The sequence below is a fragment of the Molothrus aeneus genome, chromosome 5 (genome assembly GCF_037042795.1).
Source record: "Molothrus aeneus isolate 106 chromosome 5, BPBGC_Maene_1.0, whole genome shotgun sequence".
In the NCBI taxonomy this organism is placed as follows: domain Eukaryota; kingdom Metazoa; phylum Chordata; class Aves; order Passeriformes; family Icteridae; genus Molothrus; species Molothrus aeneus.
The window spans coordinates 21689234-21716541 of record NC_089650.1 but is presented as its reverse complement, the minus strand read 5'-3'; the positions used below and the strand labels follow the sequence as shown (position 1 = coordinate 21716541).

General features: G+C 37.3%; 1 protein-coding gene across 2 annotated transcripts in view; it reads left to right on the top strand.

Moving 5' to 3' along the window:
• The window catches only part of LUC7L2 (LUC7 like 2, pre-mRNA splicing factor), a 30117-nt gene extending 3544 nt beyond the window's left edge, over nucleotides 1-26573 (top strand). The window contains exons 2-10 of one of the 2 annotated variants that reach the window (XM_066550035.1): nucleotides 7232-7326; nucleotides 16365-16463; nucleotides 17316-17426; nucleotides 18090-18233; nucleotides 19264-19440; nucleotides 21463-21554; nucleotides 22419-22448; nucleotides 23371-23565; nucleotides 25536-26573. In XM_066550035.1, coding sequence (XP_066406132.1) covers nucleotides 7232-7326; nucleotides 16365-16463; nucleotides 17316-17426; nucleotides 18090-18233; nucleotides 19264-19440; nucleotides 21463-21554; nucleotides 22419-22448; nucleotides 23371-23565; nucleotides 25536-25728 — 1136 coding nt within the window. In that variant the 3' untranslated portion in view covers nucleotides 25729-26573. The remainder of the gene's footprint in view (nucleotides 1-7231; nucleotides 7327-16364; nucleotides 16464-17315; nucleotides 17427-18089; nucleotides 18234-19263; nucleotides 19441-21462; nucleotides 21555-22418; nucleotides 22449-23370; nucleotides 23566-25535) is intronic. The other variant, XM_066550036.1, reaches the window with a different exon arrangement.
• The last annotated feature ends 735 nt before the right edge of the window (nucleotides 26574-27308 follow it).

The window sequence follows — 27308 nt, the reverse complement described above, 5'->3', positions numbered from 1 at the left end:
CTAGGTTAATCTTCTCTTGCACACTTCTCTGACAAGTGGAAAGCTGAATTGGATGTGGACTGTGCCAAAATTAAAAAAAAAAATAAAAGTATCTTTGATTTCGATGCTAGTAAAAAGCTGGGCTTTTTTTAATATAGTCATGACGGCAGGCTGAAAAAAAATCTCTGAAATGGCATTCCAAGTACTGATAACCTGCCATACCTAGAGAGGCTTTAAAAATAAATTACTGAATATATAATCTGGGTTTTCAAATATTACAAAATAAGTAGTGCTGAAAACCAGGTGCTAATCTTATGTGCTTATATATTAATATTTTTGGTTTTTTGTTTTTTTTTTTCTGTTATCACTTGAACTAAAAGAGAAGAGTTTTTATTCTATATATCAATAGTTAAAAGGTTAGTTCAAGTTGATTTTTTTGTTGTTTACCGGAGCTGTAGAAACTTGTCATTTAGGAGTACATAGCACATAGAAAAGTATTACTTTTATTTTTTAAAATACTGGTTTTGAACTGTAAAGTTGAGTAAGCTTTTTTTAATAGTACGCTTAGGTAAACCCTGCTTTTGCCATCCCTGTTCTCCAGAAAACAGGAGTGAACCTTACAGATAGGATCATAACTATAAATTGAGTCATTTGCAAATTGAGGGAAATGTTAACAATTGATATTAGTATCCCCAGGATTGGGTCTTCTTCCATAATACAGTTTAAATGGGCAAAGATTGAAAAAACTTTTCTGTAAAAGGCCTTATGGGGAGGATCCCATTTGATCTTGAATCAGTTTATCTTGCGCAAGTGTTTCATTTTCCACCAGGTCAGTCATGTGCTGTGCCTTGCTGCAGGAGTGAATGCTGGAGTCAGCCTGAGGAACTGGTTGGAAGCAGAGGCTGAAGCAGGATCATTACTTGTGACAGTAGTGCAGACACAGCAGATCCCAATGGCTCTGGTGCCACAGAACATCTTGGAGCTGCTAAGACTTGGCTGTTGCAAAGAAATGTGATGGTGGTTTGAGTTTTTAAAATAATTGCCACCATTTCAAAATTAGACCACAATCTAGAAATATGAAAATCTAGCAAAGTTAATTAAATTCTTGTCTTGGTTTGGAAAGACAGGTGCTTGCTGAGGAAGGCAGGAGCCTCCCCTGAAATGGAAAATGTAAAACACCCCCCCCTCCGCTCTGAATTGCTATAAATTTTAAATTAAGGGGTTCTCAGGCAAAAAAAATGCGGGCACAGGCAATAACAGTTCTTTAATAGGGGAGAAAATAAAATGATAACATAAACAATGCTGCAAACTAAAACAACACTGACAGAGTCAGAACACAACCTGACACCCTCTGGGTCAGGGTGTTAGTAGCAGTCGAATTGGAATTGTGGCTGCAGTCCTCCTGAAGTGTCAGATGTGGTTCTCTTGAGGCAGGGATCCTGTAGAGAAGGATGTATTCTTCCTCTGAAGATCCAGTGGAAGAAGAGGCAGCTGCTGTTCCTCTGGGGAATCCAGTGGAGAAGCCGTGCTGGTGTTCCAGAATCTCCAGATTATATGTGGGTAGGAATGCTTGGCTCCTCCCTCTGGGCAGAGCATCTCACAATGGGATGCTGTAGTTCTTACCAGTCATGCAGTGACATTCAATAGTCTGTTATCAGCAGATGTCCCCCGGAGGGAGGAGTGGTTGTGGAAGAGATAAGGAAAACTGCCCGCTTAACAGAAGACAGCTGCCATACAGATGGCAAATAGAATACATCTTGCCTTGCAATCTGGGACAGTTCTCTTTAAAAACAGGTGAATTTGTGCATGCTTCTGAGACTGTGGTCATGAAAAGGTTCTCCCAAGCATCTTAACAAATACTGTGCTATGTGACTAGCAGAAAAATCTCCAGAGCCTTTAGACAGAAGCAGTATGTATAAAGTGCCAGTCAGCACCTCCTTTTGCTTCACCTGCCAGCTTTTTGAGCTGAGCTGTGTTTGAAGTCTTCAACTCAGTTCTTCAGCTGTTACTAGCAAACACACTTTTCTTGTTGTAGATCCTTTTTGCATCTGTTCACATCCTAACTGGTTTTTCTGGGTTATGCTTCAGTTATCCTTAGTAGTGGTCAGTAATCCTGTCCTGTTGTTTGGAAGGAATTGAAGTGACACTCCTGTGCTTATTTTATTCATCCTGTGTTTGGTGGCACACTTTATATGGTAACAGAGGTGTAATCTAGAACTTGTAACCTATTTTGTAATTTCTTTGTTTTAGTATGGGATTAATGAAGAGATTCTGTGTCCTTAACAATGGGTGGAGTGTTTATGTTGGTATTTGCAGGGTTAGGTAGATTTTGGTTTCCACTTTGCTTCATGCTTGGAGGTAGAAGGTGGTATGTGTGTTTAAACTTTGATAGATCATTGCTGAGGATTTTGTAGCCATTTTGGGTAGCTCCAGGCTGAGAGCCAGGCTAGGGTGCCAAGAGTCTCTTCCAAGAGCTCTGCTTTCAAATACAGAGCAGCAGCAAAGGTAGAGAAAAATATCTCATATGCAGGAATTTCTGCAAAACCTCCCCAGAATGTTGAACTGAAATCAGCTCAGAAATCTGAAAGTAGTCAGAACACATGAACTTCATGAAAAGGTGCTTTATTTGTGTCCAGGACAAGTCGTCAATCAGGAGTGGTCAGGTTTGAAGAGCAATGACTGTGTTTAGGGAATTGTCTGTATTTTCTGGCTTTGTTATAAAGTTCTGATAGTTCAAACCTTAAAAATTATGGGAACAGTGAAGAATTTGAGGAATTATTCTCTACTTGGGATGCTGTCTAAAATGGCATTTATGAAGAAGCAAATGGGCATATTCATACCTCAAGGAAGACCATTCCTCTATTTGTTCGACTTGTAATGCATTGGCTACAGGATGGTCTCATTATAGTCTGAATTAATTAGTGTTGCTTCAGTCATGGTGTAAAACAGAAGCAGTCCTGGTTAGAAATATGTATTATTCTAAAAGTGTTAGGATCAAGACATGAGCAGTGTTTAGTGAGAAGAGGATCAGAACTAGCTGCCCGTTCACTGTGCAGCAGGAACAGGATCTTCTGTGCCTGCATAAGCCTCAGTTAAATAATGGTGTTGGATACTGGTTAGACAGGGCTTGCTTTGCCGGTGGAATTTGATACACAGTTTTTAAACACATACTCCACCCTGTTAGTAGCTCTTGAATAAAGCTTTCAGAGTCCTTTGCCAACATGTTGGGACTCATGCTTAAAAATTTGAGTGGAAAGTTAACCATTTTTTGTTGCTGTATCTTAGTTCAGGAAGTGAACAACATGAAAATGAAAATTCACTTGGTTTCCTTTGCATGGATTGCACCACTGGTTTACAATTAGAGGTTACAGTTGGATTATAAAGGGTTATTCTCACTAGTGCTTTGGGATTGTTGACAGTAGTGTATTAGGGTACATCAGAATAGTAAGAGATCCTGGATGAAAGAAGTCATTGTCATGAGTGTGTTACTATGCTAAGCATTGTTGACGCATTAGTGCTCGTTCTGCTCCTTGTGATTAGAGTATACTGAACAGGAATGACATTGTGGTGGCCTGCTAATAGATTAGACTTGGGAGTTCAAAGTGAATTGTGTACTACAAGTGCACATTGTAAGCTTAACCTCTGGATGTTCTTTAATCAGCAGTATGCACTGGTTTTAAATATTGATGTTAATTTTGTAGTCAGTATGTTTTATGCAAAATAGAAAACTTCCTTTAGAAAGTTTACATTACTGCCATAATCTCTTGAATACTCGTTTATCTTGTGTGCAGCTTCCTTATGCTTGTAAAAGATATGGAATGTGCAAGTATAGAAGTTTCCTTGGTGTTTTGCTTTTTTTCTTTTCAGTTCTGTTTCAAAGTTCTCTGTTTACTGGGAAAGTAGTTTCTTAGAGAAATGTGGTTTGGGACAGGTACTTTCAGTAAAATTAAAGCTGATGCTTCTTGGGGAAAATTTAATTTATCTTTTCTCCATATAAATTTTATCAACTATACTATTTTTCTTTTAGTGGAAAAAAATCTAATTGGAAACACAGGGATGGCTTACAGTAATAGATGTTGACTCCTGTAATGCCCTGGTAAATTACTTTCATTTCTGTAATGAGCATAAGTCTTAAAGATCAAGTAGTTGAATATTGTGCTATTCTTCAGAGGCAGGGTTAAATAAACTGCTATTCTGAGCTGATTTAATTATTTACCTATTAAAATAGAATTTGTAATAAGGTCTGAAATATCAGTGATTGTGTCCTCTTTATAGATGTTCAAGAGTACTTCTGAAACTTAGGTGACTGCAGCCACTTGGTGCCTGGGTGTATTACTTTCTTATTACACAATACATAAAATATATTTTTTAAAAAATATTTTTTTGATACTCATTATTTAGATTTAGTATTCACTTGTTTGTCTGACCATACAGAGAAGGCATCAACTTCCCTATAGTTTGACAAGCAGAAGTAGCATTTTGGTTACCTGCTGTACTGCAGAAGTCCTTGTCTTAAGAACACATCTGTTTGTGTTGTTTTAGTTCTTAGAAGGCATCTGCATAAATCTCATTTGCTCTTGTAGGCAGAATATCAGGTGCATAGTGGATCCACAGATTTTATTCTTCCCTCCCCCCCCTCAGCAACCTATGTAGATCCCAGGCCAATACACTCTCAGGATGATTCATGTGTAGGTCAGCAGCAGAATAAATCTTCTGTCTTTGCCAAGAGGTGTGCGCTATTTAGGAATATTGGAGCTCACAAAATTCATGAAGGAATAAAAACATTTTCTTCTGAGGCTATCAGACTTGCAAATGAGCTGCCAGAGGGACACAACAGTCAGTCACTGTTAGAATGTGATATACCACACCTTTTTTTTAAATAAACTTTTCCTTCTGAAACAGCATATATTAAAAAGAAATGCAAATGTATAAAATTGCTTTTTGTAGAAAAGAAAATGTAAATACCCCAATCATATTTGTAAGGGAACCTTTCTAAAAGTTTTTTAAATGCTTAAATAAAGGCACAGTGCAGAAAGAATAGAAGTTTAAAATACAAATACAAATGTGTAAAGTATTCTTTAGGTTGTTGTTGTTCAGTTTCTGCCACTTTTTTTTTTTCCCTATGCTGTCTTCCTCTGGTTGGTAATTGTGATTATCATTCTAGTCACTTTGATGAAAAGGGACTGTATTTCAGCTGTAGTATCAGTACCTAGTTGTGATAGAGGTGTGAAAAAGGTAATTGGAGGTAATGTCTGTGAAAATACTATTTGCCAACATTACTTAAGGAACATGAGTCTTTCAGCAATTTTCTGGTCTTGGTAACTCCTTGACTCCTATGGCTATTAGGCCATCAGCTTTGGGGTTTTTTTTAAATACTTTATTTTGTTGATGTGTCTTTATATAGAAGAATCTTTACAGTCAACATGTATTTCTAGATGCTGTGTTAAAATTGCTGGCAGAGTCTATTTTTCTATACAAACTGAACAATCTGGCCCCTTGTTTTATTTATAAAGGTTCAATGTATCTTTGCCTGCCTACATCAATCTGCAAGGGAGTGTCAGAAAGGCCCCGCATTCGCCGAGCCGTGAGTTATCAATAACTTTTCAGATGTGTTAATGAATGTGGAACAAACGCAGTTATGTGTTTAAAAAAATAAAGATCCACCTCCTAAAAAGAAAAAAAAAATAAGAAGAGCAAAACTCTTTACTGCAGTAGTAGGCATGATTATAAAGGGATTACTCTGAATTTTTGGTACTGTAAGTATAACCAAGCAGTAAGGTTGCCCTCTAGAAAACCTATTGTTGAACTGCTTTGAAGCTCTTTGGTGTGTGGGTTACAGGTTTTACCTGTTGTATCCTGCAGGCAAATTAAGCTTGTGTTGTTTATGAAAGTTTTTGTTTACTTAATAATCTGAAACATGGCCCATCTGAAAATGCTATATATTAGCATCCTACACATAGAATGAATATTTTTAAATCTGATTACATAATAAGAAAGGTTTGACTAAAATTATACAGGTTTTTTATTCCTCTCTCTTGTAGTTAACCTCAGTAGCGAATATGGCTTCTTGAATTAAGAGTTTCAAATCTAGAAGTTTAGAGTTTCAAATCATGAAGCCATTAAAGAAAACTTGAATAACTGCAAAATGTATCTACACTCTAAAATATTTGATGAAATGGAAGAGGCTGCTATCTGAGCTCACTGTATGTCCCTTTTTCTCCCAGCAGCTCTTTCTGCTTCAGTAATTCACCAGTAGGTTTTCAATTAAAAGAGATCATCTCAAATTATGTTAAAAAAAAAAGGCTGCATCCTTAGAGAGATCGAGGTGTTTTATCATGCCTGTGTCTTAACAAGAAGAGAGCCATTGCAGTGATCTCTCTTCTGAATTTCAAACAGTGACAATTATTTTACTCAAAGGGAGACATGTTCAGCCCTCATCCCCAGAATACCAGCTGGTTACTTTGTTCTGAAGACTTCAGGTCTTGCTCCGGGAAGGGATTATTTAACCTTGCAATTGAACTTCAGTGTCTGGGCATGTTGATGCTTCTGCTGATGCAGGAGCTGCAACCTGCCACAATGAGATATAATTATGATGTTCCAGCCCAACAAACAGCACATAGAAGAAAAAAGAAAAAAGGTTTATCATATGGAGATATGCAAACACCTCTAAAATATTTTGCATATAGGCTATGCCCGTATGTTTGATTTTTTTTCAGGTTTGTAAGCATTTAAAATCATTCTTCTGCCAACTCTTTATGCTACTCCCATCAAATGTTAAAGGGTGCATTGCATCCAAGAGCAAAATCATAAAACGAGTATCAGGTGGGATTTGGTGAAGACTCTATGTGTTTCATTTTGTGTTTATGAGGCTGCTTTGATATGCTAATTCTTGCATAGAAATACGTCACTATTTCATGCAAAGTCTGAACAGAGAGTTATATAGCTCATTTAACAAATGCTATTGTATCAAAGTGTTTTTAAGCTAATACTGACTTTCTGGTTTCAAGCACTTTTCCTGCTGCATTTTTGAAGGGGAAGTGTGAGAGGATTTTTAAATAGCATTATAGAGCATTAAAACACACATTTGTGGTTTTGGTGTTGTTTGCCAAAGAAGCATAGCGTGTTTTGAGTTCTAGTTTCCATAGACCTTCAGTATGTGACAGGGCACTGTTAACGCTTTGCATGTAATTTGCAGGACATGTCTGACTGCCACAGGTTTCTGACCTGGAACGTGCTGATTTCTATATTGCAGGTGACACCACCCGTCAGCGAATCAAATTCAGTGATGACCGAGTGTGCAAGAGCCACCTTCTCAACTGCTGCCCTCATGATGTGCTCTCTGGAACTGTACGTAGCTAAATTTCATGTTTTATTTAGATAAGTGCAGAAATTGAATTATATTTGTTCTTTGTAGTATTTCCTTAAATTTCATGGGTTTCAGGGACTATCTAGCACTCTCTGGTAGTTCAGAGTAACTTTCAGGAACAATTAATTTATGGGTTTTGAAGTTAATTTTTAGAATTCTTCTGTTCTATGTGCTAATTATTACCTAAATTTCATTGTTTATATGAAAAGCCACATAAGGTTACAGACGTGAGTTGTGCTATAGCAGAGTGGCCTTACAGTGGTACAGTTGCAAGTAATAGAAAGAAATAAAATATACTGTATGTATAAATTATGAAGTTACTTTCTTAAAAATGGATGTTATAGTGGGAGAGTATTCCACAGATCTATTTGTATAGAGAAGTACAGAGATTTTTCTCTCTTCAGAAGTATTTTAATGAAAATAATTGAGAGTTCAAATCATTAAATTTCTAAACATTTAGATGTGTTTAATATGATAATGACACTTACTGTACATTATACAGTTACTGTGCCATTGTCATAAATTCTAAAGCAATTTTTAAATCTCAATTTATGGCATATTAATAACGTGTTTGACTTGGACATTTGTGCACTCTGTAGTAGAAATTCCACTACATGAGGATAGGAAACAAGGGGCTCTGACACAGGCCAGTAGCTTTTCTTTGTCAATGTGCTTGTGCTTTACCTTGTGATCCATATTTAAGGTAGCTTATTATTTTGTGAAAGGCAGGTGAGTAATATTTCATTGATTATTTGATCTAATGTTTGATGACTAGAATAATTAGTAGTAGAGAGATAAAGTATGATGATACAGAGTCCCACGTGCCGACTGTTCTTAATGCTGCTAGGGTAACTTTTTTCACTCATGTTGGCACATTTTGTTATCCTTTGGCATCAGGGAAAATAAGTAGTGAAAAATCTATCTCGGGGATTATTTGAAGTAGTATTGTGTCTCAATGTATATATAGTTTTATTTTGAACTGTTTTGTGCACTACTGTCCAAACAAAATGGGGGAAGGGGAGAACAGTGTGTTTCTTTTCACCATCAACCCATCTGTTAGGTTGGATGGTGCTTTGGTTATGTGGTGAGCAAAACACCTCCTGCTTGGGACATACTGGTATGCTACCAAAACATACAAAGGCATTGGTCATAATCCACAGGAAGAAACTTGTCAGAGATTTGTTTGACAGCTTTTCATTGTGATCCAGTTTCTATAAACAAACATTTCTTTAACAGCTGTAAATGAAGAAGTGTTCATTTTCAGAACTATAAAAGTCATAGGTATCATGCAGTAGCACCTCTTACACTGCAGGTTAGTCACGTTGGCTGGGGCAGCTGACACAGTTTCAGTCCTCAATGGAAGTTTTCTTCAGCCTCATACCAGATTTTGCTGCAGCAGCTCTTGGAATACTAAATGAAACTGCTTCTTTAGAGAATATCAGTCTTTTCCTTCCTCGTGCAATTAGTCATCATACCAGAAAAGTGTAAATCTGGATGCAGAAAAGCAGTGACTAGTTTAATCCTTTTAGTGGGAGTAGTAGAAAGGGGACTCAAAAGAGACAGGCTTTACCTAGGCTGTGTGATGTTCTGCTGTTTACCTGGTCGTAGATCTACAGGAATGGACCTTCTCTCTCACCAGCAGTTTTTAAAAGGGCAGGAAGCATGGAGTCTTACTGAGCAGTTTGTCACTGATTTAGAAAATGGCTGTGAAGTTTTCTCCGGAGTTTTGTTAGGAAGATCTTGATGCATCTTTGCATTCAAGACCTATAGTAGCAAAATTTGAGTGACTTCTTTTTTTTTAATTCAAGTCTCTGAATGCTCCCGAAAGAGTAAGTTCTCTGGGGACATTTTATGAGGTTAAGTCTCTATATTGACTAGATTATCAGTAAAATACTGGATATGAATTGCCTTTTTTTGGTGTGTCACAAGATGATCTACAATTCCTAGATACTGTTTATTACTGTTCCTCACTGCAAAATGCAGACTTCTATACATCTCTAGGCCACCCACTCTTTCAAACCACTCAAGGAGGACATTCACAGATAACACAAGACAAACAAAGTGACTCATATGAGTAGGCCCTGTTATTTTGGTGTGTTCTTTCCCTTAATGGCCAAATTCCCAAAACTCTGCAAAGGCTTTGATTTCCCTAGACAGTAAAAACCCATGTTCCTCAGGTTGCAGTATGTGTTGGTAAAGGTGTAGTGTGTTTATACATTTTTTTAGGGATTATTTTATGGATATGTTTTTGTGCTACTAAGATGCTGGGTTTTAGACTGGGAAATTTCAAATCAAGCAGTCAGAAGTATCTCTGCCTGGTGAAGGAGTTTTTGCGTTAATGATCACGTGGACACCAGTTATATATAAAAGTCAGTGGTTTACGAGCTTGCGCATTCAGTTTGAACTGAAAATTTTACAGTAAGAAATTAGTAAGACTTTATAAACCCTGGATGATGAGACAGTGAATAATTTTCCTACTTGCAGCTACGAATTTCTTTTTTGTGGATTTTTTGTTTGGTTTTTTGGTTGGTTGGGTTTTGTTGTTAGGATTTTGTTTGTTTTTTGCCTTACAGGGTTAACACTTTTACCCTTAATGATTGCAGTCTTATTGTTGTTTTAGTTTGGGGTGGATTTTTGTTTGTGGGTGTTTGGGGTTTTTCTGTACAAAAAAGTTTGTTAATCCATATTCTGATATTGGGGACTGAAGCTGCATGTGTAGGAGTCAGATGACTCCCCCATAATGGTACAAACCTGTTAAGCAGTTCTCTGGATGTAAAGAATAAGATGTCTGTGTTTCTCTATCTTTGTATGTATGTTCCTGAATGAATAGCAGAGTAGTAATGAAAATGACAAGGTGGGAAGATTTAAAGCTAACACCTTTAATAAGGCTATTAGTAAGTAGCAATGTCCTGAATAGTTGTAACCCAGTAGATGTCTTTGAAAATCCCAACACTTCTGCATTAATCTGGCTTTCTTACCAACTTGATGGTGCTTGCCTGATGAAAAAAGTTTCACAAATACTATACGTGGTCTTGCAAATGATGGTTCTGCAACTCTTATCTGCTCAATGAATTAACTTAGTATTTATGTGTATTTATTGAAGAAAAAAAATATATTTCTTGCATTTTATTTATTACAGACCTGAAGATAAGCTGTGTTGGCTCATCCTGCAGTTATGCATATCTTTAGATGCTCCTAAATTTATTGCGTGGAGCTCTTCGGGGCTCTTACTGACTAAACACCACATTAATCAAGACCCTGGTTTAGCAATATACCTGACTACATTGCTAACTTTAATCTTATTAGGAGTGGAATTCAGCTCCAGATTAAGACATCTAAATTTAGATTTCAACTGAGGAGCTGGGTGTTGAAGCTTGCACTGAAGCTAGAAGGTTTCTAGGCAGTGGAGCCTAGAAAAAGATGGAGTTCACCTGCCCATGGGTATCCTTCTCACGGTGGGCTGAATCCATTTAGGCTCGCTTGAATGTACTGTGTGCATCTCCTTTTACTGTATAAGAGAAGTTTGGATAGTTCACACATGTGCAAATAGATGTTAGTAAGGAGTTTTAATCTGCAGTTGATTTATTTGCCAGTAGTCCCACTGGCTCTGGAGCTATTTGTACGCTTAAAACTTGTGGTTTGGGGCGTGACTGTGATTTTATGCTGTACTTCTAGAAAAAGCATTAGAAGCTGTTAAAAGGCATTGTGTCCGAGGGTATCAGCTTTTCAGTTCAGGACTGATTTGATCATGTGAACTGTTTCAGCTTGGCAAATCACATTAAATTAGGCTTGCATAAGCTACCTCAGTTCGAAGCCTTCAACCCGGTGGCGATGAATTGTGAAGTGCACTGCTGTCCTCTCAAGTGATCATGTCAGTCTCCTGAAATGTATTCTTAGCTTCTTTGGTCAGCACCAGGAAGGTGAACTGAGTGTGCCACATTCCATTTTAATGGGCTTAATTTATTGAGAAGGGGAGGGGGGTTGTTACTTTCTGCATGGTTATCATTAATGTGTTAATATATTTTATAGTCAGGCTAGAAGAGCAAATACTATGTAAACAGTGAACTATCTCATTTGATAAGAAGAAAAGAACAAATCATCACTACCAAAACTAGCAGCAGTCTAATTTGAAGTCTTTAGAAATGAGAGTATGGTTACATGGAGCAATTTCTTTTAAAAAGTATTGTACTTCAGAAGATACCTGGAATTCAGTGGTTGCTAAAGACTTAAACTTAATAATTTCTGCATCTTTTTTACTCAGCATTTCTTTCCTGCTAGTGAAGTCCTACAAAAGTTAAAACTGTTAGTGGAGTCAGAGAACTTAAATCCCCTTCTAAATATGTGTTGCCTACAAGAAAGGATGGGTTTTATCACAAGTCTAGAAATCTGATCAAAATAAAATTGGTAGTGCAGCTGAAGAATGCATTCCATAATAAGGGAGATTTCAGCGGAGAGTCTGTTTTCAGCTTCTTTTTATCAGTAGTAAGTGTTCTCATACAGACCCTGGTAGTGCCTTGACAGTTTGATAAAGGAAGAGATCTGGTTCCTCCAATATCAATTTTTCAGCAATGTCAGATCTTTCTAAGCAAACAAACAAAAAATTCTTCTCTTGCTGAATGTGAACTGCTTTGGTATCTTTATATCTAAAAAGAAATATCTACACAAACACTGCCCAGAGTATTTTCTTTCAAAAACCTGTCAAAGATACCTGCTGGTTTTAAAAGTAGTTGATAGTTTGTGCTCCTGTGTCACTTGGCTCAACATCAGCCCTTTGTGTTTTAAGTACCTTCAGCTTTTCTGTGCTCTTTCTGCAGTCTGTATAGAGTATATTCAGTAATCAAATTTCTGCTCAAGTCAAAGGAACTTGTAGCAGTTGTAGAAGTGCTAAAATGAGAATTTTGCTGTAGGTAGGTAGCTCAAGAGCTAAAAAGGGGCAGAAAAACCCCACCTTAATTTCATGTTCCAGAAACAGCATCACATGAGAGTTTAGTTTCCTATTCAGTTATTTGTCAGCTACTCAGAGTGCAGATTTATTTTGCAAATAAACTCTACAGATGCTCTACTGCCAGATTCTTGGCCAGCTCTTCCTTGTTAACTTGTAATTAATTCATGTGGTAATTTTTTTTACCTGATTTGATTGAAGTAGCACTATGCAAACAAAAAGTAATCCATATTTCTTTGTTATACCAAAGAGATTCTATTTTGTGGATGGGATGACAAATTATTACTAAATAATTTCAATACAATGGTTTTTTTTTTTATGAAAGACCAGTTTTTTAAACCTCAGCTCTGGGAAGTCAGTCAACTTTTATTGCCCATCTAACACTAAGAAATAAAAAAAATATTGTAGAAAGTGCTCAGGAAGTACTACAATGCACTAGTTTCTTAAGTAGAACTCAGCAATAACAAAAGGATTCCTGATACTCTGCTTTATATGTGGTTATGTAGACTAATCTTTATCAATAACTTTCATGTGAAATAAAGAGTCTCCAAATATATATAGGCTTTTCTTCAGATTTTAATCTCAGTGCGGAAAGCCCGAAGCATGGCTTAGCTCACTCAATGAACTTCACTTATGTCTAGCCTGGGGACTTGGATGATTTCACCTTTCTTTGTGTTGTTCATCTGAACTGCTCTGTAAATCACTTTTTGGTAGTGTAATTCTGTCTGAAAGTCAGTGTATTGATAGTGAAAAACAGTGTGTGTTCTTTTTAAGCCTTCCATTAACTCAGTGTCTGAGCATGAGTCTCCCTCTTAGCCATCTTCTGCTTCAAATGTGATTGATCTTTAAATGGCAGACTACCAATGTTTATTCTTTGCCTCTGGGGGAAGAGCATGTCTTGGCACCAAATTGCAAGGTGGACTTGTGGAAAAGGAAAATAATGTGTCTTATTGTATCTTCTGTCCACTTTCATCTGCTGTGCATCTACTTTGCAGCTACCCATACAAGCCAGATAATACTGCAAGCTGCTCTGTGCTTGTTAAGGTTCTTGGCGGTCATGACCCAGCATAGACTTTTGACAGTAATGAATCATCCCCAAGATAAGTTGTCTTTGCCTGATGTTGCATAACTTGCACCAGCAGAAGTGCTTTTTAGCCTGTTTTTGCATTTAATGTGCAAACTTATTAAAGAGTTTTAAATGTAGTGGGTTTTTTAGATCTCTTTACATTGGAGTTTGCTAAAGGAACTTTTATGAAAGACATTTTGTAGTAATATTTCTGTGAAGACTTAAAAAGGATTACCCAGGACTAGTACAGGCTGTGTTGAGGAGCAGTTCCAACAATGATGTAATTTCTTCAGCAGCAAAACTAGTGATAAAGAATCCTTTTCTCTTGTACCTGCTTCTTCTTGCTCCCTGTTGGGTCAAAAGGGGGAAGGGGAGCCAAAATTTCTTATGTTGTGATTGAGGCATCTAACAAAAAGGAATCATAACATACTTCTTGTCTCCCAAAATTTCCACTAACATTACTGAAGGTTTTCAACAGTTTTTGAATTTGCCATCTTAATACTGTAAGAGACCCCAGCTTCTTAAGTTCATTCACTACTGTGTTGTCCCCTACATACCCTCAGCACATCGTTTGTATGGCTGCCCAACAAGTTGGACAAAGGTATGCTGATGAAAAATTTGCCTCTCAGTTTGGTTTGCTAAGATGTTTTTTACCCTGTCACTACCCAGATTGTGTTCAACTGCACAGGCAGATGTGCCAGCATGGAAGTGGCACAGCACAGGGAGAAGGGGAGGACAGAATGTTTCTCTGTAGTAATGCTGGCTCAGACTAATTAGCATCCTTTCAGGCTTTGGATTTACAATTCCCAGTAAGAGGCAAAGAAATCAGAAAATGTACTGTTTTGTGGAGGTTGAATCCAACCTAAATAGAGAGAAAGAAGTATAAAACGCATGTAAAGTGAACAGCAAGTCATGGTACTGTTACATGAATTATGAGGGTTTTTAGTGGGTGATGCAATTTTATTTTATGCATTTATTCAAAGCGTATGCAGATTGCATGTTAGTATAGCGGGAAGGTTGTGTGTGGTGGATGTGTTTTTGTCACTATATTCAGACCTATTGAAGTGTGTCACTAACCTTATCTATGCATTTATAACTTCAGAATTGTCCTTGAGTTTTACAGTTTTAGCCTTAAAGACCTTATTCAGTACAAGAGATGAATCGGCATAAAGTCACTCTTCTCACAATTTTAGGATAATTTTCAAGTGTCTAATTTTCAGATAATTTTTTTAAGGTTCTTTTACATTGCTCTCCTAGTATTGAAGTACTTTCCTGAAAAAATGCTTCAGTTTAAATAATGTCAGCATGGCTTGGAAAGAGACCTCTATAATACATTGCTCAGCTTCAAGGTCTTTGTGGATTTGCATCAGTTAACAAAATTGCTGAGGTCCTGTATAGTTGCAAAAGGAAAAGCTAATCTTTTCCTTTATCATTGCAGTCAGATGTTCCCTATTGCAATCAAATGTTTTCCGGAAAACAGATTTATGGTAGCTGAAGGGGATTTAAATAACTGCAGTTCATAAAAAACCTTTTCAACTTTAAAATTCTTTATTTTACCAATGTTGGCTTTTTTCTCCATCTGAAACTTCTGTATGAAATAAACCAACAGCTTCCATAAAAATTACTTTAATGGTTTCATTGGAAATCCAAGTAAAAATTTGAAAGACTAAAATAATTGGGGTTTGTTTATTTTACTGTACTTATGAGGCTTTGAATGTTTACTTAAATCCAAGTATTTTATTAAAAACAAGCAAACAAAAACTCAACAAAACCCTCACTCATTCGGCTTGCAGCATATTCTGAGTTAACATTCATCTTCTATTTACAAAACTCACAATGCAAGTTATTAATTATTTTAGGTTTGGATTTTAAATTGTTAGTTAACTACAACAGTAACAGCTTTTTCTATCAGAGTTCAATTTTTGTCATGTGCTTTCAATGTTAAGAAAGGATTAATTCTTCTTAATATTAAGTGAGTGCTGCCTTAAGAGCAGACTTAACTGAAACTGCTGGTTTTAAGTGCTGTAAATAACAATCACTTCCAATGATTCTATATCAGCCTGTGCTGTTGCACAGAGGCTGCTTTGGGTTCATTCAGTTTTGTTTCCATTACAGATTGTTTGGGGGTGGTGGTTTGGGGTTTTTTCATGGTTGTTTGTGGGTGGAGTTTTTTGGTTTGGTTTTTGTAAAGTGCACGTTGCCCTGTCACCAGACCTGTCGTGACCAGACTGAATTAGAATTTCTTATGCTGTCTCCTATGCATAATTCAATTTAAAAACAGTAGTCGTTACCCAGTAAGATTCTGGGCACTCTCCTCAGTGGCATTGTATGCAAGATAAGTGATGCAGCCTACTTACTTTTTACATCCATGCTTCCTTCCTGCCCCTTCTAGAATGGTTTTAGATTACAAGTGAAGTTTTTTCTTCCCTGGTTCTTGAACATCGTCCAACATTCAGCTCATCTTCCCTCATTTGCAAAATGTTTTGCAGGGATTTGATTTTTGGTTGTGCTACTTGAAATGCTTCAAGAATGTTTTTTAAGCAGCACTTACAATGGTGCTGTGGTTGTAGCTCTTTGAGGTGATGAATATAATGGTAACACATTATCATGGACTGTGCAGACAGGTTCAGGTCAAGAATTTGACCATTTAATTACCAGTTATTTTCATGGAACTTGGCTCTACTAAACTGTTTAAGTTCAATACATGATGTTCCACTTCAGTCACTTTTTTGAACTTCTAGTAAAACAGCATTTTTGCAGGACATCAATGATACTTAGTAATGCAAACAGCCATCATGATAAGATAAGCTCTTCATTCACTCTGCTGTTATTATTTCTTGATTCATGCATGTCTATCAAAGACCTGGTATAATCTTATAGCTTTGTTAAACTCTCATTACCACAGGGGAGATGACTTGCTTCAGAATATTTGACAGTTAAAGAAAATCATGCTACCCTTATTCCTTGTAACACACCTGAAAAGTTAAATCGCATTGCCTTTGTCTTTTCAGAGAATGGACCTTGGAGAATGCCTGAAAGTGCATGACCTGGCATTAAGGGCAGACTATGAAATAGCATCCAAAGATCAAGATTTCTTCTTTGAGCTTGATGTATGTATTTTGTCTTAATGCTGGAGAGAAAGCATTAGTTTGTGTACTTGGGTGGATAAATTGAGCAACAGATTTTGTGTTACAGACTGAAGGAAGGCTTTTGGAAAGCAATTTTATAAAGAGGCAGAGAAACTCTTGTCACAGTTATATGAAAGATACTTGCCTCTTCATTATAATATGCTAATTTGGTAGTCATCTCTAGGAGAACTGTTAACAGCCTCCCAGAGTATGATAAACCTGAGTGCTGTCTTAGTGTTGTCAAATAGCAAGCATATGTTAAAACTGTGTATACATGCTTTGAATGGAGTTTTAAATTCTACACTTAACAAAGAAAGTAATTTGATATTGCAGATAAAAAATCATATACTGTGTCTCCATAGACTGTAGTTTGTTTTGAACTCCCAGCTAGGAAGTTAGCCTTTGCTAGGACAAAAGGGTTTGGGGTTTTTAATTGTTATTTGGAAGGATGGTTAATATACCTACTTAAACCCTAGCAAAAAAAGTTTCAGTATTGAATGTCACGGCTGGATTAAGTGATCCTGAATAGCCTTCCAAGAATTTTAATGCCACTAGAAATACTCACTGCTACTCCTTCTTCTTCTTCTTCTGTCTTAAGACAGATTCACTTCCAAAATTCTGCAAATACTTAGAAACTATGGCAATGTGCAGATTGTAATTTTTTAACCATGTCTATGAATATGTGTGATTAGTCAGCATAAACCAGTAGATTATTGTTTCACTAATCACTCATAAAAACTTGTGAAAGTGAAGCCTTAATAAACTGAAGAAGCCTTACAGCTAATTTATTTATATTCTTGACAGCATTGATCCTTGTTCTTACTGATGTTTTAGGCAATGGACCACCTGCAGTCATTTATTGCAGACTGCGACCGGCGGACAGAAGTGGCTAAGAAAAGACTAGCAGAAACCCAGGAAGAGATCAGTGCTGAAGTTGCAGCTAAAGTAAGCATGGCAGACAAGTTACTGCTATTTTTTTGGAGGCCATTTTTTCTAAGGAGACAGTTTCAAGTTTTGAAAATATATCAAATCTGAGAACTCCTACTGAAGAGGGGGAAAAAGTAATACATTTATTCTGTCCTTCCTAAAATTGCCTTTTAAGGCACAGAAGAGAGCAGAGGGAAGAGACCTCTCTGATATTTTTGACCTCAGGAAACTTGGTTGTGAATCCATGCTGTAGAAATGTTAGTAATTCTTTCACTTTTTGATCCAACCTTCTTCTATAAAGTAAACAAAATCCATGTCTTTTTCTTAATATCTTTTTTGAATGAAAAATCTATAATGTTTCTGCACATATATGCAAATGCTAGGAGAAATGGTTGTACAAATATTAATTTTTCAAGACTGTTAATGGATAAGTGTGAATTATTTGCAGTTTTCTGAACAAAATCCTTTTTCTGGAACTTCACATAGACTTGGTAACTTAGCCTTTTTCTGTGTTCTTTGCAGAGAGGCATTTTCTGTTTTAGTTCTAACTGGAGAAGTTCTCTCTGTGTGTTTCTTTTAGTTCTGTCCTTCTAATTTTGCATATCATAACTCAGTAGTAGTTCAGATTGTTCTCCATAATTAAAAGTATTTCCTGTGTTAAGCCTTTTCTTGTCTTTCAAGGCTGAAAGAGTTCATGAATTGAATGAAGAAATTGGGAAACTGTTGGCCAAAGTAGAACAGCTCGGAGCTGATGGGAATGTGGAAGAATCTCAAAAAGTAATGGATGAAGTGGAGAAGGCTCGGGTAAAGAAAAGAGAAGCAGAAGTAAGTTGATTGTGTAAGGATTGGGGGATGGAGAGGGCAGGGTCAAATATTAAATTGCTTGGCCTCTGTGTAGTGCAAGACATCTTATTTCTGTCAATTCCTTAGCTAATTGCTACATATAAAACTAAAGAAATTGCTTTGTGGCAACCAGTTAAAGTTTCTACCCTTCAATATACTCCTATACCATTAAAATTGTACTTCTTCCACAAATGATGCATTTATCTTAGTTGGGCTGTGTTGGTCAGTTGTATCTGTGAACACTACCTTTGTGGCTGTGATGGTTGCACCTGGTTTGGTCTCATGGCTCTTGCTATGGCAACCCTGTTGTAACCTCATGCTGGAAAGCTTCAGTGGAGTGATCCATTGTCTTCACTAAAAGAGAGTTCATGTCTTGTGTATCAGGAAAGTCAAAATGATCCTGGTAATGTTCAGGTGACAGAATTCACCAGGAGCTTTTCCATATCGTATTAGACAAAGATACTGAAATTTCTAGAAACCAGTATCTGCAGCTGTTTCAATAGTACCAGAAGGATTGCTGGCAGTCTTGCTGATCTATCATCTGAATGTCTTTAGGTAAATTTTGCTCAGGTAATGTGTTTAATTAGTGTCTAAAAAGCAGGTAAATTTCTCAGGAAACTAATACTGTTTTAAATGGGATTCAGAATTAAAACTAGTGTCATTTTCATAATACATCAATATAGTAATTGTAGTGTTACTGTTTATTCATTGCTGTACATGAAAAAGTACATCATCCTTCTATATAATACAATCTTAAGGTAGTAATTACCCAACTTTTTTTTTTTTTAATTTGCAAAAACAGTTGATGCCCTGCTTTTAAATGTGTTCAGTTTTCAAAATAAGGAAACATGCCCTGTATCTTAGTGATACACTTGAAGTATGAATAGTGTGAATTAACTAAAGGGTGTTCCGGTGTATTTTGTATTTGGTTATTTGTAGTGTATCTTCAGTAAAGTGTCATCCTTGTGTTTATGTGCATTTTGAAGTAACAGCAAATGTTTTTCTTTTCTAGGAAGTATACAGGAATTCTATGCCTGCCTCCAGCTTTCAGCAGCAGAAGCTACGGGTTTGTGAAGTGTGCTCGGCTTATCTTGGTCTTCATGATAATGACCGACGACTTGCTGATCACTTTGGAGGAAAACTACATTTGGGATTTATTGAAATAAGAGAGAAGCTTGAGGAACTCAGGGTAAATCATTCTTACATTTTTTGTGTGTGCTCCTACTTAATTATTTGCCAGGCACCCTTAATGGAATATTTCTTTCTCTGTGTGTGATTTTTTTTTCATATCACTTTAAACTTTGGGAGTTCGTTAGCCTAAAAACACGAAACATTCTAATTTAGCATCAATTACCTGGATAGATTTGTAAGATGACCTCTTTTGCACTGAGGTAGATTAAAACACACATTCAAAGTAATGCATCTTGGAAGCTAAGAACTTGAATCTCCTTTTAAAATGGAGAACTGTATTTTGAGTGAACAACAGCAATGTTGAAACATACTTAGCAGTTATAGGAGATAGCCAAAGGAACTTTGCTTTTAGCCAGATGATTGACTAAAAGTAATAAGGAGACTCTTGACAAGAGCATTTAGTAAAGAGGATGGAAAAGTTGGAAAAGTTTTGGAAAAGTTTTCAAAAAATGTAAAGAAATGCTTGGAACTCAACCTGCTGTATAATGAATGACTAAAACTCAAATTGTTCATTTTACCTGGAGAAAGATTAGGAAATTATTTTGAATAGAATCCAACAACTCAAGGCTGTAGCTATCCAAAATGGGAACACCAAATTATGTATATCTTGAAGTCAGAAATAATTGCTATGGGGAGGTTGCATGTTCTCTGTAGCTTGAACATTTGAAATCCAGTTGGAATATTATAACCTATCTTGACCAGAAATCATATGCTGGGAGAAAGACTTACTGGAATGATATTCTGGACCTCTGGTTTTCAAGAGGATGGATTTGAACACTGATGCCATTTATGACCTTAATTTATGACAAATTATGGAGTTCACAGTTCAGTTAAGCAATTTAACTGTAGCAATCACCAAAGACAGTAGCTAAATTGGTTGAATTCCTAAGAGCAGAAATTGCTGCTACTGGATTTGAATAAATGGACTGGTTTATGTTCTGTAATATTCCAGCTGTCTTGCATGGATACTGTGACTTGCCCTTCGGAGAGCTAACTCTTCGTGTTGATGTTGCCAACTCAGGCTCCTAACTATAGCTGGTGTAACTTAAATCTTAGATGCCTAGAACAGGTCATGTGTACTTCCTCTCATCCCACCATGAAATTATGCAAAGAGTCACTTGAACAAGAAACCTTGCTTGTAGTTAAATTGCTGATGTTGTACAAGGAAATAGAGATATAATTTGACAAAAAGGGTTGAAATAACTAATTATTTACATCATTTGGAACAAAATATGCATGGATAACTATTTCACATTCCCAAAGCATCAATAAATTAATCTTTCAAAGTGCTTTGCCGATAAAGAAAGAAAACAATAACTATCCCCTCCTTCCTCAGAGCTCTCCTCAGAGATCTAATCAAGATGCTGCTGGGGCAATTCCACCTCTCAGAAGAAGGTCTTTACAAAGAGTTGAATTTCTTGCATCATGTCCAGAAGGTGGCAAGACTTGGGTTTGGCCAGATCTCCAGTTGTGAGTTGCACACCTGAGGGCCCTCTACTGAGCGTGCCTTGTCCCCAGTAGTAGTGAGTTCACCCTGGGGGCTATCAGCTGAAGCATCTGCTCTAACTTTATCCCACACTCATAATACAGATACAAGTAGCCTCAAAACTTAGGTGTTGGCCCAACCAAGTCCTTTAAGAAACAATTAACTCTCCCAGTTCTGATTGCTTTCTGCCTTTCCCCAGTGTCCAAAATATGATAGGATTGGCATGGAAACTCTCACATTAAAGGCATGACTTACTGTTCTGAATTCCCCTTTATTAAAAACTTAATATTTAATTGCATATTTCAGGTCTTCATGTAACACCCATGTGCAGCTCTTCTGCAATAACTTCTGTTTCTTCAAGAAAAAAAATAAAATATATGTATATATCCTGAGGAAGAGAGTGGGAATAATATACACAAGGGAAAGGGGATATGCCTAAGGGAGAGAACTGAATGTTAACTGTCTAGATTATTTTTATAGCACCTTCATGTGAAAAAATTTTTAATATAACTTAATATATTCTTTTACTTTCAGAGGATTGTGGCTGATAAACAGGAGAAACGAAATCAGGAACGTCTGAAACGTAGAGAGGAGAGGGAAAGAGAAGAAAGGGAGAAACTAAGGAGGTAGGGATCTGTTTTAATTGCATGTACATTATGACCTATTTATGTTTAATAATAAAACTGATACAGTTCATATACATTTCTAAATATGCAGAATTACAATAGTTTGCATTTCTTGGAAACTTAGAAGGACTGAGATGGAATTTCATTCTAAATCTTAAAACATGGAATTGTTCTCATAAAAAGCATTTATAAAAACTGCTGATAGTATTGTCTCTAGATATTTCAACAAAGGGCCTCTGGGATAATTTTCAGGCGTGTACCTTGTTTTGAGACCTGACAGATGTGAGCTTACATGCATATGATCGCCTTACATTTCTTAACAATTTCCTTCAGAGATGTTAGAAATTTTTCTTACTGGAAGCAGTTCAGTGTATGATTAAGGAAAGCAGTTCCCTGTTCTTCTGTGGAATAGTAGCTTCCAGGCCTGTTGGGGCTGGAGTGGAATGGAACCTGAGTTGCAGTTCTCTTGACACGTTAAGTTTCAGAGGTTAACAGTGAATTTCTGAAATCTGTTGCAGTTTGGTACTATTTGCCTATCAGGACATCTGGGAATACTGACATCCCCTGGAAACTTTTTCTGTGGGAGGGATGTAAGTTAAAAAGCTGGTTAGATAATCTTCTGGGCTTCTAGTAGAGTTGTCTCAAAAATAAATTTTAAAAGACCCAACCAACATGAAACAGGGATGTGTTTCCTGATAAACGTGTTACAAAGATGTTGACATCAATTAAAAGGCCTTTAAATACTTGCTGCTAAAGCAAGAAGTACAATAACAGGTCAGCTAGTCTGGTTTATTATTACTAAATTGCACTTTATTTGATAGTGAGATTCTCTTAAGAAAAATTACTATTTTCCATTTATTTCAGGTCCAGATCCCACAGCAAGCATGCCAAAAGGTATAAAAATCTGCAGACAAGGAATACCAGCGGTGAAGTTAGCCTTTCACAAGCTGGAACATTTTAAGACTGTCTAGCACTGTTAGTTTAAGATGACCATCTTTACAAACAAAGCTTTCTGTTACATAGTCATCTCTCTGTGTGTTTGTACACTATTTATCACCATGCTACTCAGTTTATACATCTACATCTATTTTGTGGCTATTACAATGCAGCTTCATGTCCCAAATAACACTTAAAACACAGAGAATTGCTTTTTCTTTGCAAAAGCTGGCTAATGTCTTTTGGTGAAAGCCCATGTTTTCAAAATCCCTAAGAACCAGGTTAACTCATCAGATCACCCATGAATAGTAAGAGTGTAGTTTCAGATCTACACAGTTGAAGGTCACCAGTGAGGTATGATTGCAAAGTGATTTGGAGGGGGGAAAAAATAAGAAAATGCCAGATTTGTGTAGTGTTTAGAACCTTCCAGATTAGTTTTGTTGTTGTAGCTATGGGGAACAATATAGTCCAGTTTTTAAAGAACATCATAACACACAGATTCTGGCAGATGATCCCTGTCACTGCATCATTAAGTTCTTCTTTCTTTGATACAGATACTAGTTTAAAATGTAAAAAGTAGATTTTTTTTTTTCATATTTTTATTTGCTTTCAGGAGCCTGAATTTGCTATGCTGTAGCCATACAGTCACGAATTAACTATAAAATTGTCTGCATTAGTCAAAAAGGAGTTTGTAGGCTTTCTAATGTTGCTTTCCCCTGTCTGTTTGCCTGTGAATCAGACACTGCAATGGTTCTGAACACTGCAGGCCATTCATTCTCTGTACAGATGTGCTCACACATAGAGTGTGTAATGTTCACAGCACTCTGGTGAGAGTGGCTGGGTGAGAGCAGTGTGTGCTGTAAGCCCTCTCTGTTCCTAGGTCTAGGTCCCGGGACCGCCGCAGACACCGCTCTCGCTCAGCCTCGCGGGAACGCAAGAGACGGACTCGATCCAAATCCCGTGAGAAACGGCACCGCCACAGGTCCCGCTCCGCCAGCCGCAGCCGGAGCCGCAGCCACCATAGAAGCAGGCACAGCTCCAGGGAGAGGAGCCGAGAGCGCAGCTCCAAAAAGAGGTGAATGTTGCCCTAGAAATAAATGGCTTTTCCCAACACACAATGAGAATGTTCACACTAAATTAAGTTTATGCTTACCACTTAGTAATTTCAACACATTTTGAGTCTGTCTCAGATTTCAGTTACAACTTCAGCATATTTATGATTTGACACATCAGAGTGCTTTATTCTCTTTTTTTTTAATATATCAATAACAGAGTTATATATTACTTCTGTTTTGGATGAGTGCTACAGAGTATTGGTGTCAAGTTGATACCAGTTTCATGCAGCATAGAAAGTGAAAAAGCTGATTTTCATTTGAACCCAGGGATATCAGCAGTTATCTTACTTTCAGGGCATTCAGGTTTTTCCTCGGGCTGCTGTTCCCAACACTCATCTGTTGTGAACTGCACCAGATGAAAGTAGGTTTAGGTATGTCTGAAAGTAAACTTTTTACACTGCAGCTGAAGATTGTGTGCTTTGCAAGGATCTCTCGTGGAAAGATACTGCAGGGGGCAGGCTGGGGCTGTTGCTTTTGAATGATTCAGTTGCTGTCTGCTCCTGAGGATTGGCTGACTTGTTTACACAAATGAGGAGAGCATAGCTTAAAAGACTTGGGATTGCACAATGAGGCATTTGGTAGGGAGGTCTTCTCATAAACAGAATTCCTGTCTTGTATAGGTTACCCACTGTGGCATACTTCGAGAGCAGTACAGTGAAAGGGTGCTCAGTCTTAAAACCCTGAGACTGTTCACCTACAAGAACATAAAAGGTCAGGTTTTGAAGTGGCCACACATGCAGGGCTTATAGTTCAAATTATTTCAGGAGTTAAATCATAGTTACTCCTGCAGGGGACTTGGGCACAAGGTACTTGATGAACAAGTTGAACTAGATCCAGGATGAAGCATGTAGTTTCTCTTCTTCTGTGACATGTAGTTTGTGGAATAGGGTAATGCCTGTGGATCCCAGTGTTTTTTGCAAGTACTAAGTCTTGCAAAACACTACATTGTAGCTAAAGTAATTTTTTCAGATGAGCAACTGATGTGAAAGTTCACTTCTTTGTAAGCTTACAAAAGGAAATTAGTAAAAGATTTTCGAGACCTTAGTTTTGAAGCTTGGCGGTTAAGTGACAGTTACTTTCTGTAAGTGGAGAGAGTACAGTCTCATGGTCCAGAGTACCAAATTTTTTGACTAGGAATTGATTGGCTAGCTGTTAAAATTTTTCTGTAAAAATCTGTATTAGAACATTTTCTGATTGCAGTATATGGTAAAATACAGATGGAATGTTTTTCAAAAACAGACCTAAGTGCATCTGTAAGGGAATATAGAGGAGGGTGTCTATTCCATTTTTCTCCCATACAGGTAGCTAATTTAGTTTAAAACTACCTAGTTCATTTAACAAAACAGGTCTTTTCTGTCTCCATCATAAAGGTTTTGAAAATGCCTATTTATCTATATCTAAAAAGAACACTACCCCAACCTTTCAAAGTCACACAAGGGTTAATTCTTATAACAAAATATGGTCGTAGAACAGATTCCAGATTTGTTTTGTGTTTGTCATTTAGAGCCTCCCTCCCAGAATTATGCAAGTTTATTTCCTGCTACTTTTAAGCAAACTCCTGTTTTTAAATGTGTTTTTTAAGTTTGTAATTTATAGTCTTAGAAAGGCTGTTCTTAAACTGTTCTTAAACTAGAGACTGCAGATGAGAAATTTCCACTCAACTCCAATTAATGTAAACTTGGAGGTGGAAGCTGAAAGTAAGAGATGTAGTGAAGCACATTGAACTTAATCTGTGTAGATAGAAGACAAGTACTTTGAGGTAGGATTTAAAGTAGGAAAGGGAGAAGGGTAGAATGATTTGGTGTCTTACATAAACAGAAGTGTATGAGAAATCTAAAGCTGGGCTGGAAAAAGAAGAAAAATATAAAACCTAAGTGCTGATTGATAGCTCATGTCTAACTTGAATTCTCAAATGCACTGCACTTTTCAGATCCTCTAAAGAAAGATCTTCCAGAGACAAAGAGCGTTCAAGAGATCGTGATCGAACATCCCGTGACAAAGACAGAAGCTCGAGGGAGAGGTCGCCGCGGGATTTCAAAGACAAGAAACGCTCGTACGAAAGCGCTAACGGCCGATCGGAAGAGCCGAGGAGCTCGGAGGAGCGTGAAGCAGGGGAGATATAACTGGCTGTATATTCACCTGATCTCTAGCTTCCTATGGAGTTGCATACTTTGGTTTAGTTTACAGTTGTTCAAAGGGACACCAGTGAGCAGTTCCAACACTGATACAACTAGGGTAGATGTACAGTATATAAAAGTGGTTATAACAAAGTCAGAATTAAACCCCATGAATTAGTGGTGCCTAAAGCTGGGTCCTGAACTTCCACCAAGTTGTAAAACTTTTCTGAAAGATTTCTCTCTATTCAGGACAACAGTTTTATGTACCAAGATGCAGATCTCAATGTTTTTAATCTCCTTTCCAATACAAGTTAGTGAACAAATTATATTGTACTACTTGCCTTGGGTGCTTTTGAACCTTTATAAATTCTCCAATTCTGCTCCAGTCAAAACAGCAGCATTGAAAGGTTGTATTTGGGGGGATTTTTTTTTGTTTGCTTTTTTGTAAGAGGGTGGGTGGATGGATATTAACTTTTACTCTAAGATTATGTTCCCAGTGTTGGGTTTTATTTTTGTTTGGGATCCTAGGAGTTTATTACAGTGGGAGCATTTAGACAGGAATGTGTGCTGGAGAAAGCGGAAATGTCTTTTTACAGTGCCTACTTAGACTTGGAAATTGAACAGCTGTTGCATTACATCTTTTTTATTTCTACTTAAATTTTGAAATCAAAGCCAGTCCCATATCTGTACCATTTGATTGGTATGTGTTCAATATATTTGTTTTTTTCCAGAAGGACTCTTTCTGCTTTTTCTTGTGGAGTACATCTTTAATTGTATTAAAACAAACAAAAGAACCAGCAACAACAAACAAAAATTAAGAACAAAAGAAATAAAAAAAAATTTAAAAGAAACCATATTGTCCAATAACTTAACAGGGATATACTGGTCCGTTAAGGTGGTTAACTAGCAGTTCAGTCGTTTTAAAAATACCTGATTATTAGTTTTTAACATACAGATGTGCTCTAGGAGAAGCAGTCATTCCTCTTACAATCCTGATTATTCCAGAATCTTCAAAAGCAGAAACATGTGGATTCAGAATCATAGAGTAGTTTGGGCTGGAAGAGACCTTAAACATCATCCAGTTCCAACCCTCTTGCTGTGGTCAGAGACACCTTTCTCTAGTCCAGGTTGCTCAGAACCCCATCCAGCCTGGCTTTGAACAGTTCCAAGGATGGGGCATCCACAAGTTCTGTGGGCAACCCCTCACTACCCTCACTGCAAAGAATTGATTCCTAATATCCAGTCTAAATCTACCTTCTTTCAGTTTAAAGCCATTCCCCCTTGTCCTGACACTACATGCCCTTTGTAAAAAGTCCCCCTCCATTTGTAGGCTCCCTTTAGGTACTGGAACATTCTGTAAGATCTCTCCAGAGCCTTTTCTTCAGGCTGAACAACCTTAATTGTCAGGAGTGGTGCTTAATCCCTCTGATCATCTTTGTGGCCTGCTGTGGGCCCACTCCAATAGGTCCATGTCCTTCCTGTGCTGAGGATCCCAGAGCTGGATGCAGCATTGCAGGTGGGGTTGGTGGGGATCCCACCAGGGCAAAGCAGAGGGGCAGAATCCCTCCTCTGACCTTGTTGCCCAC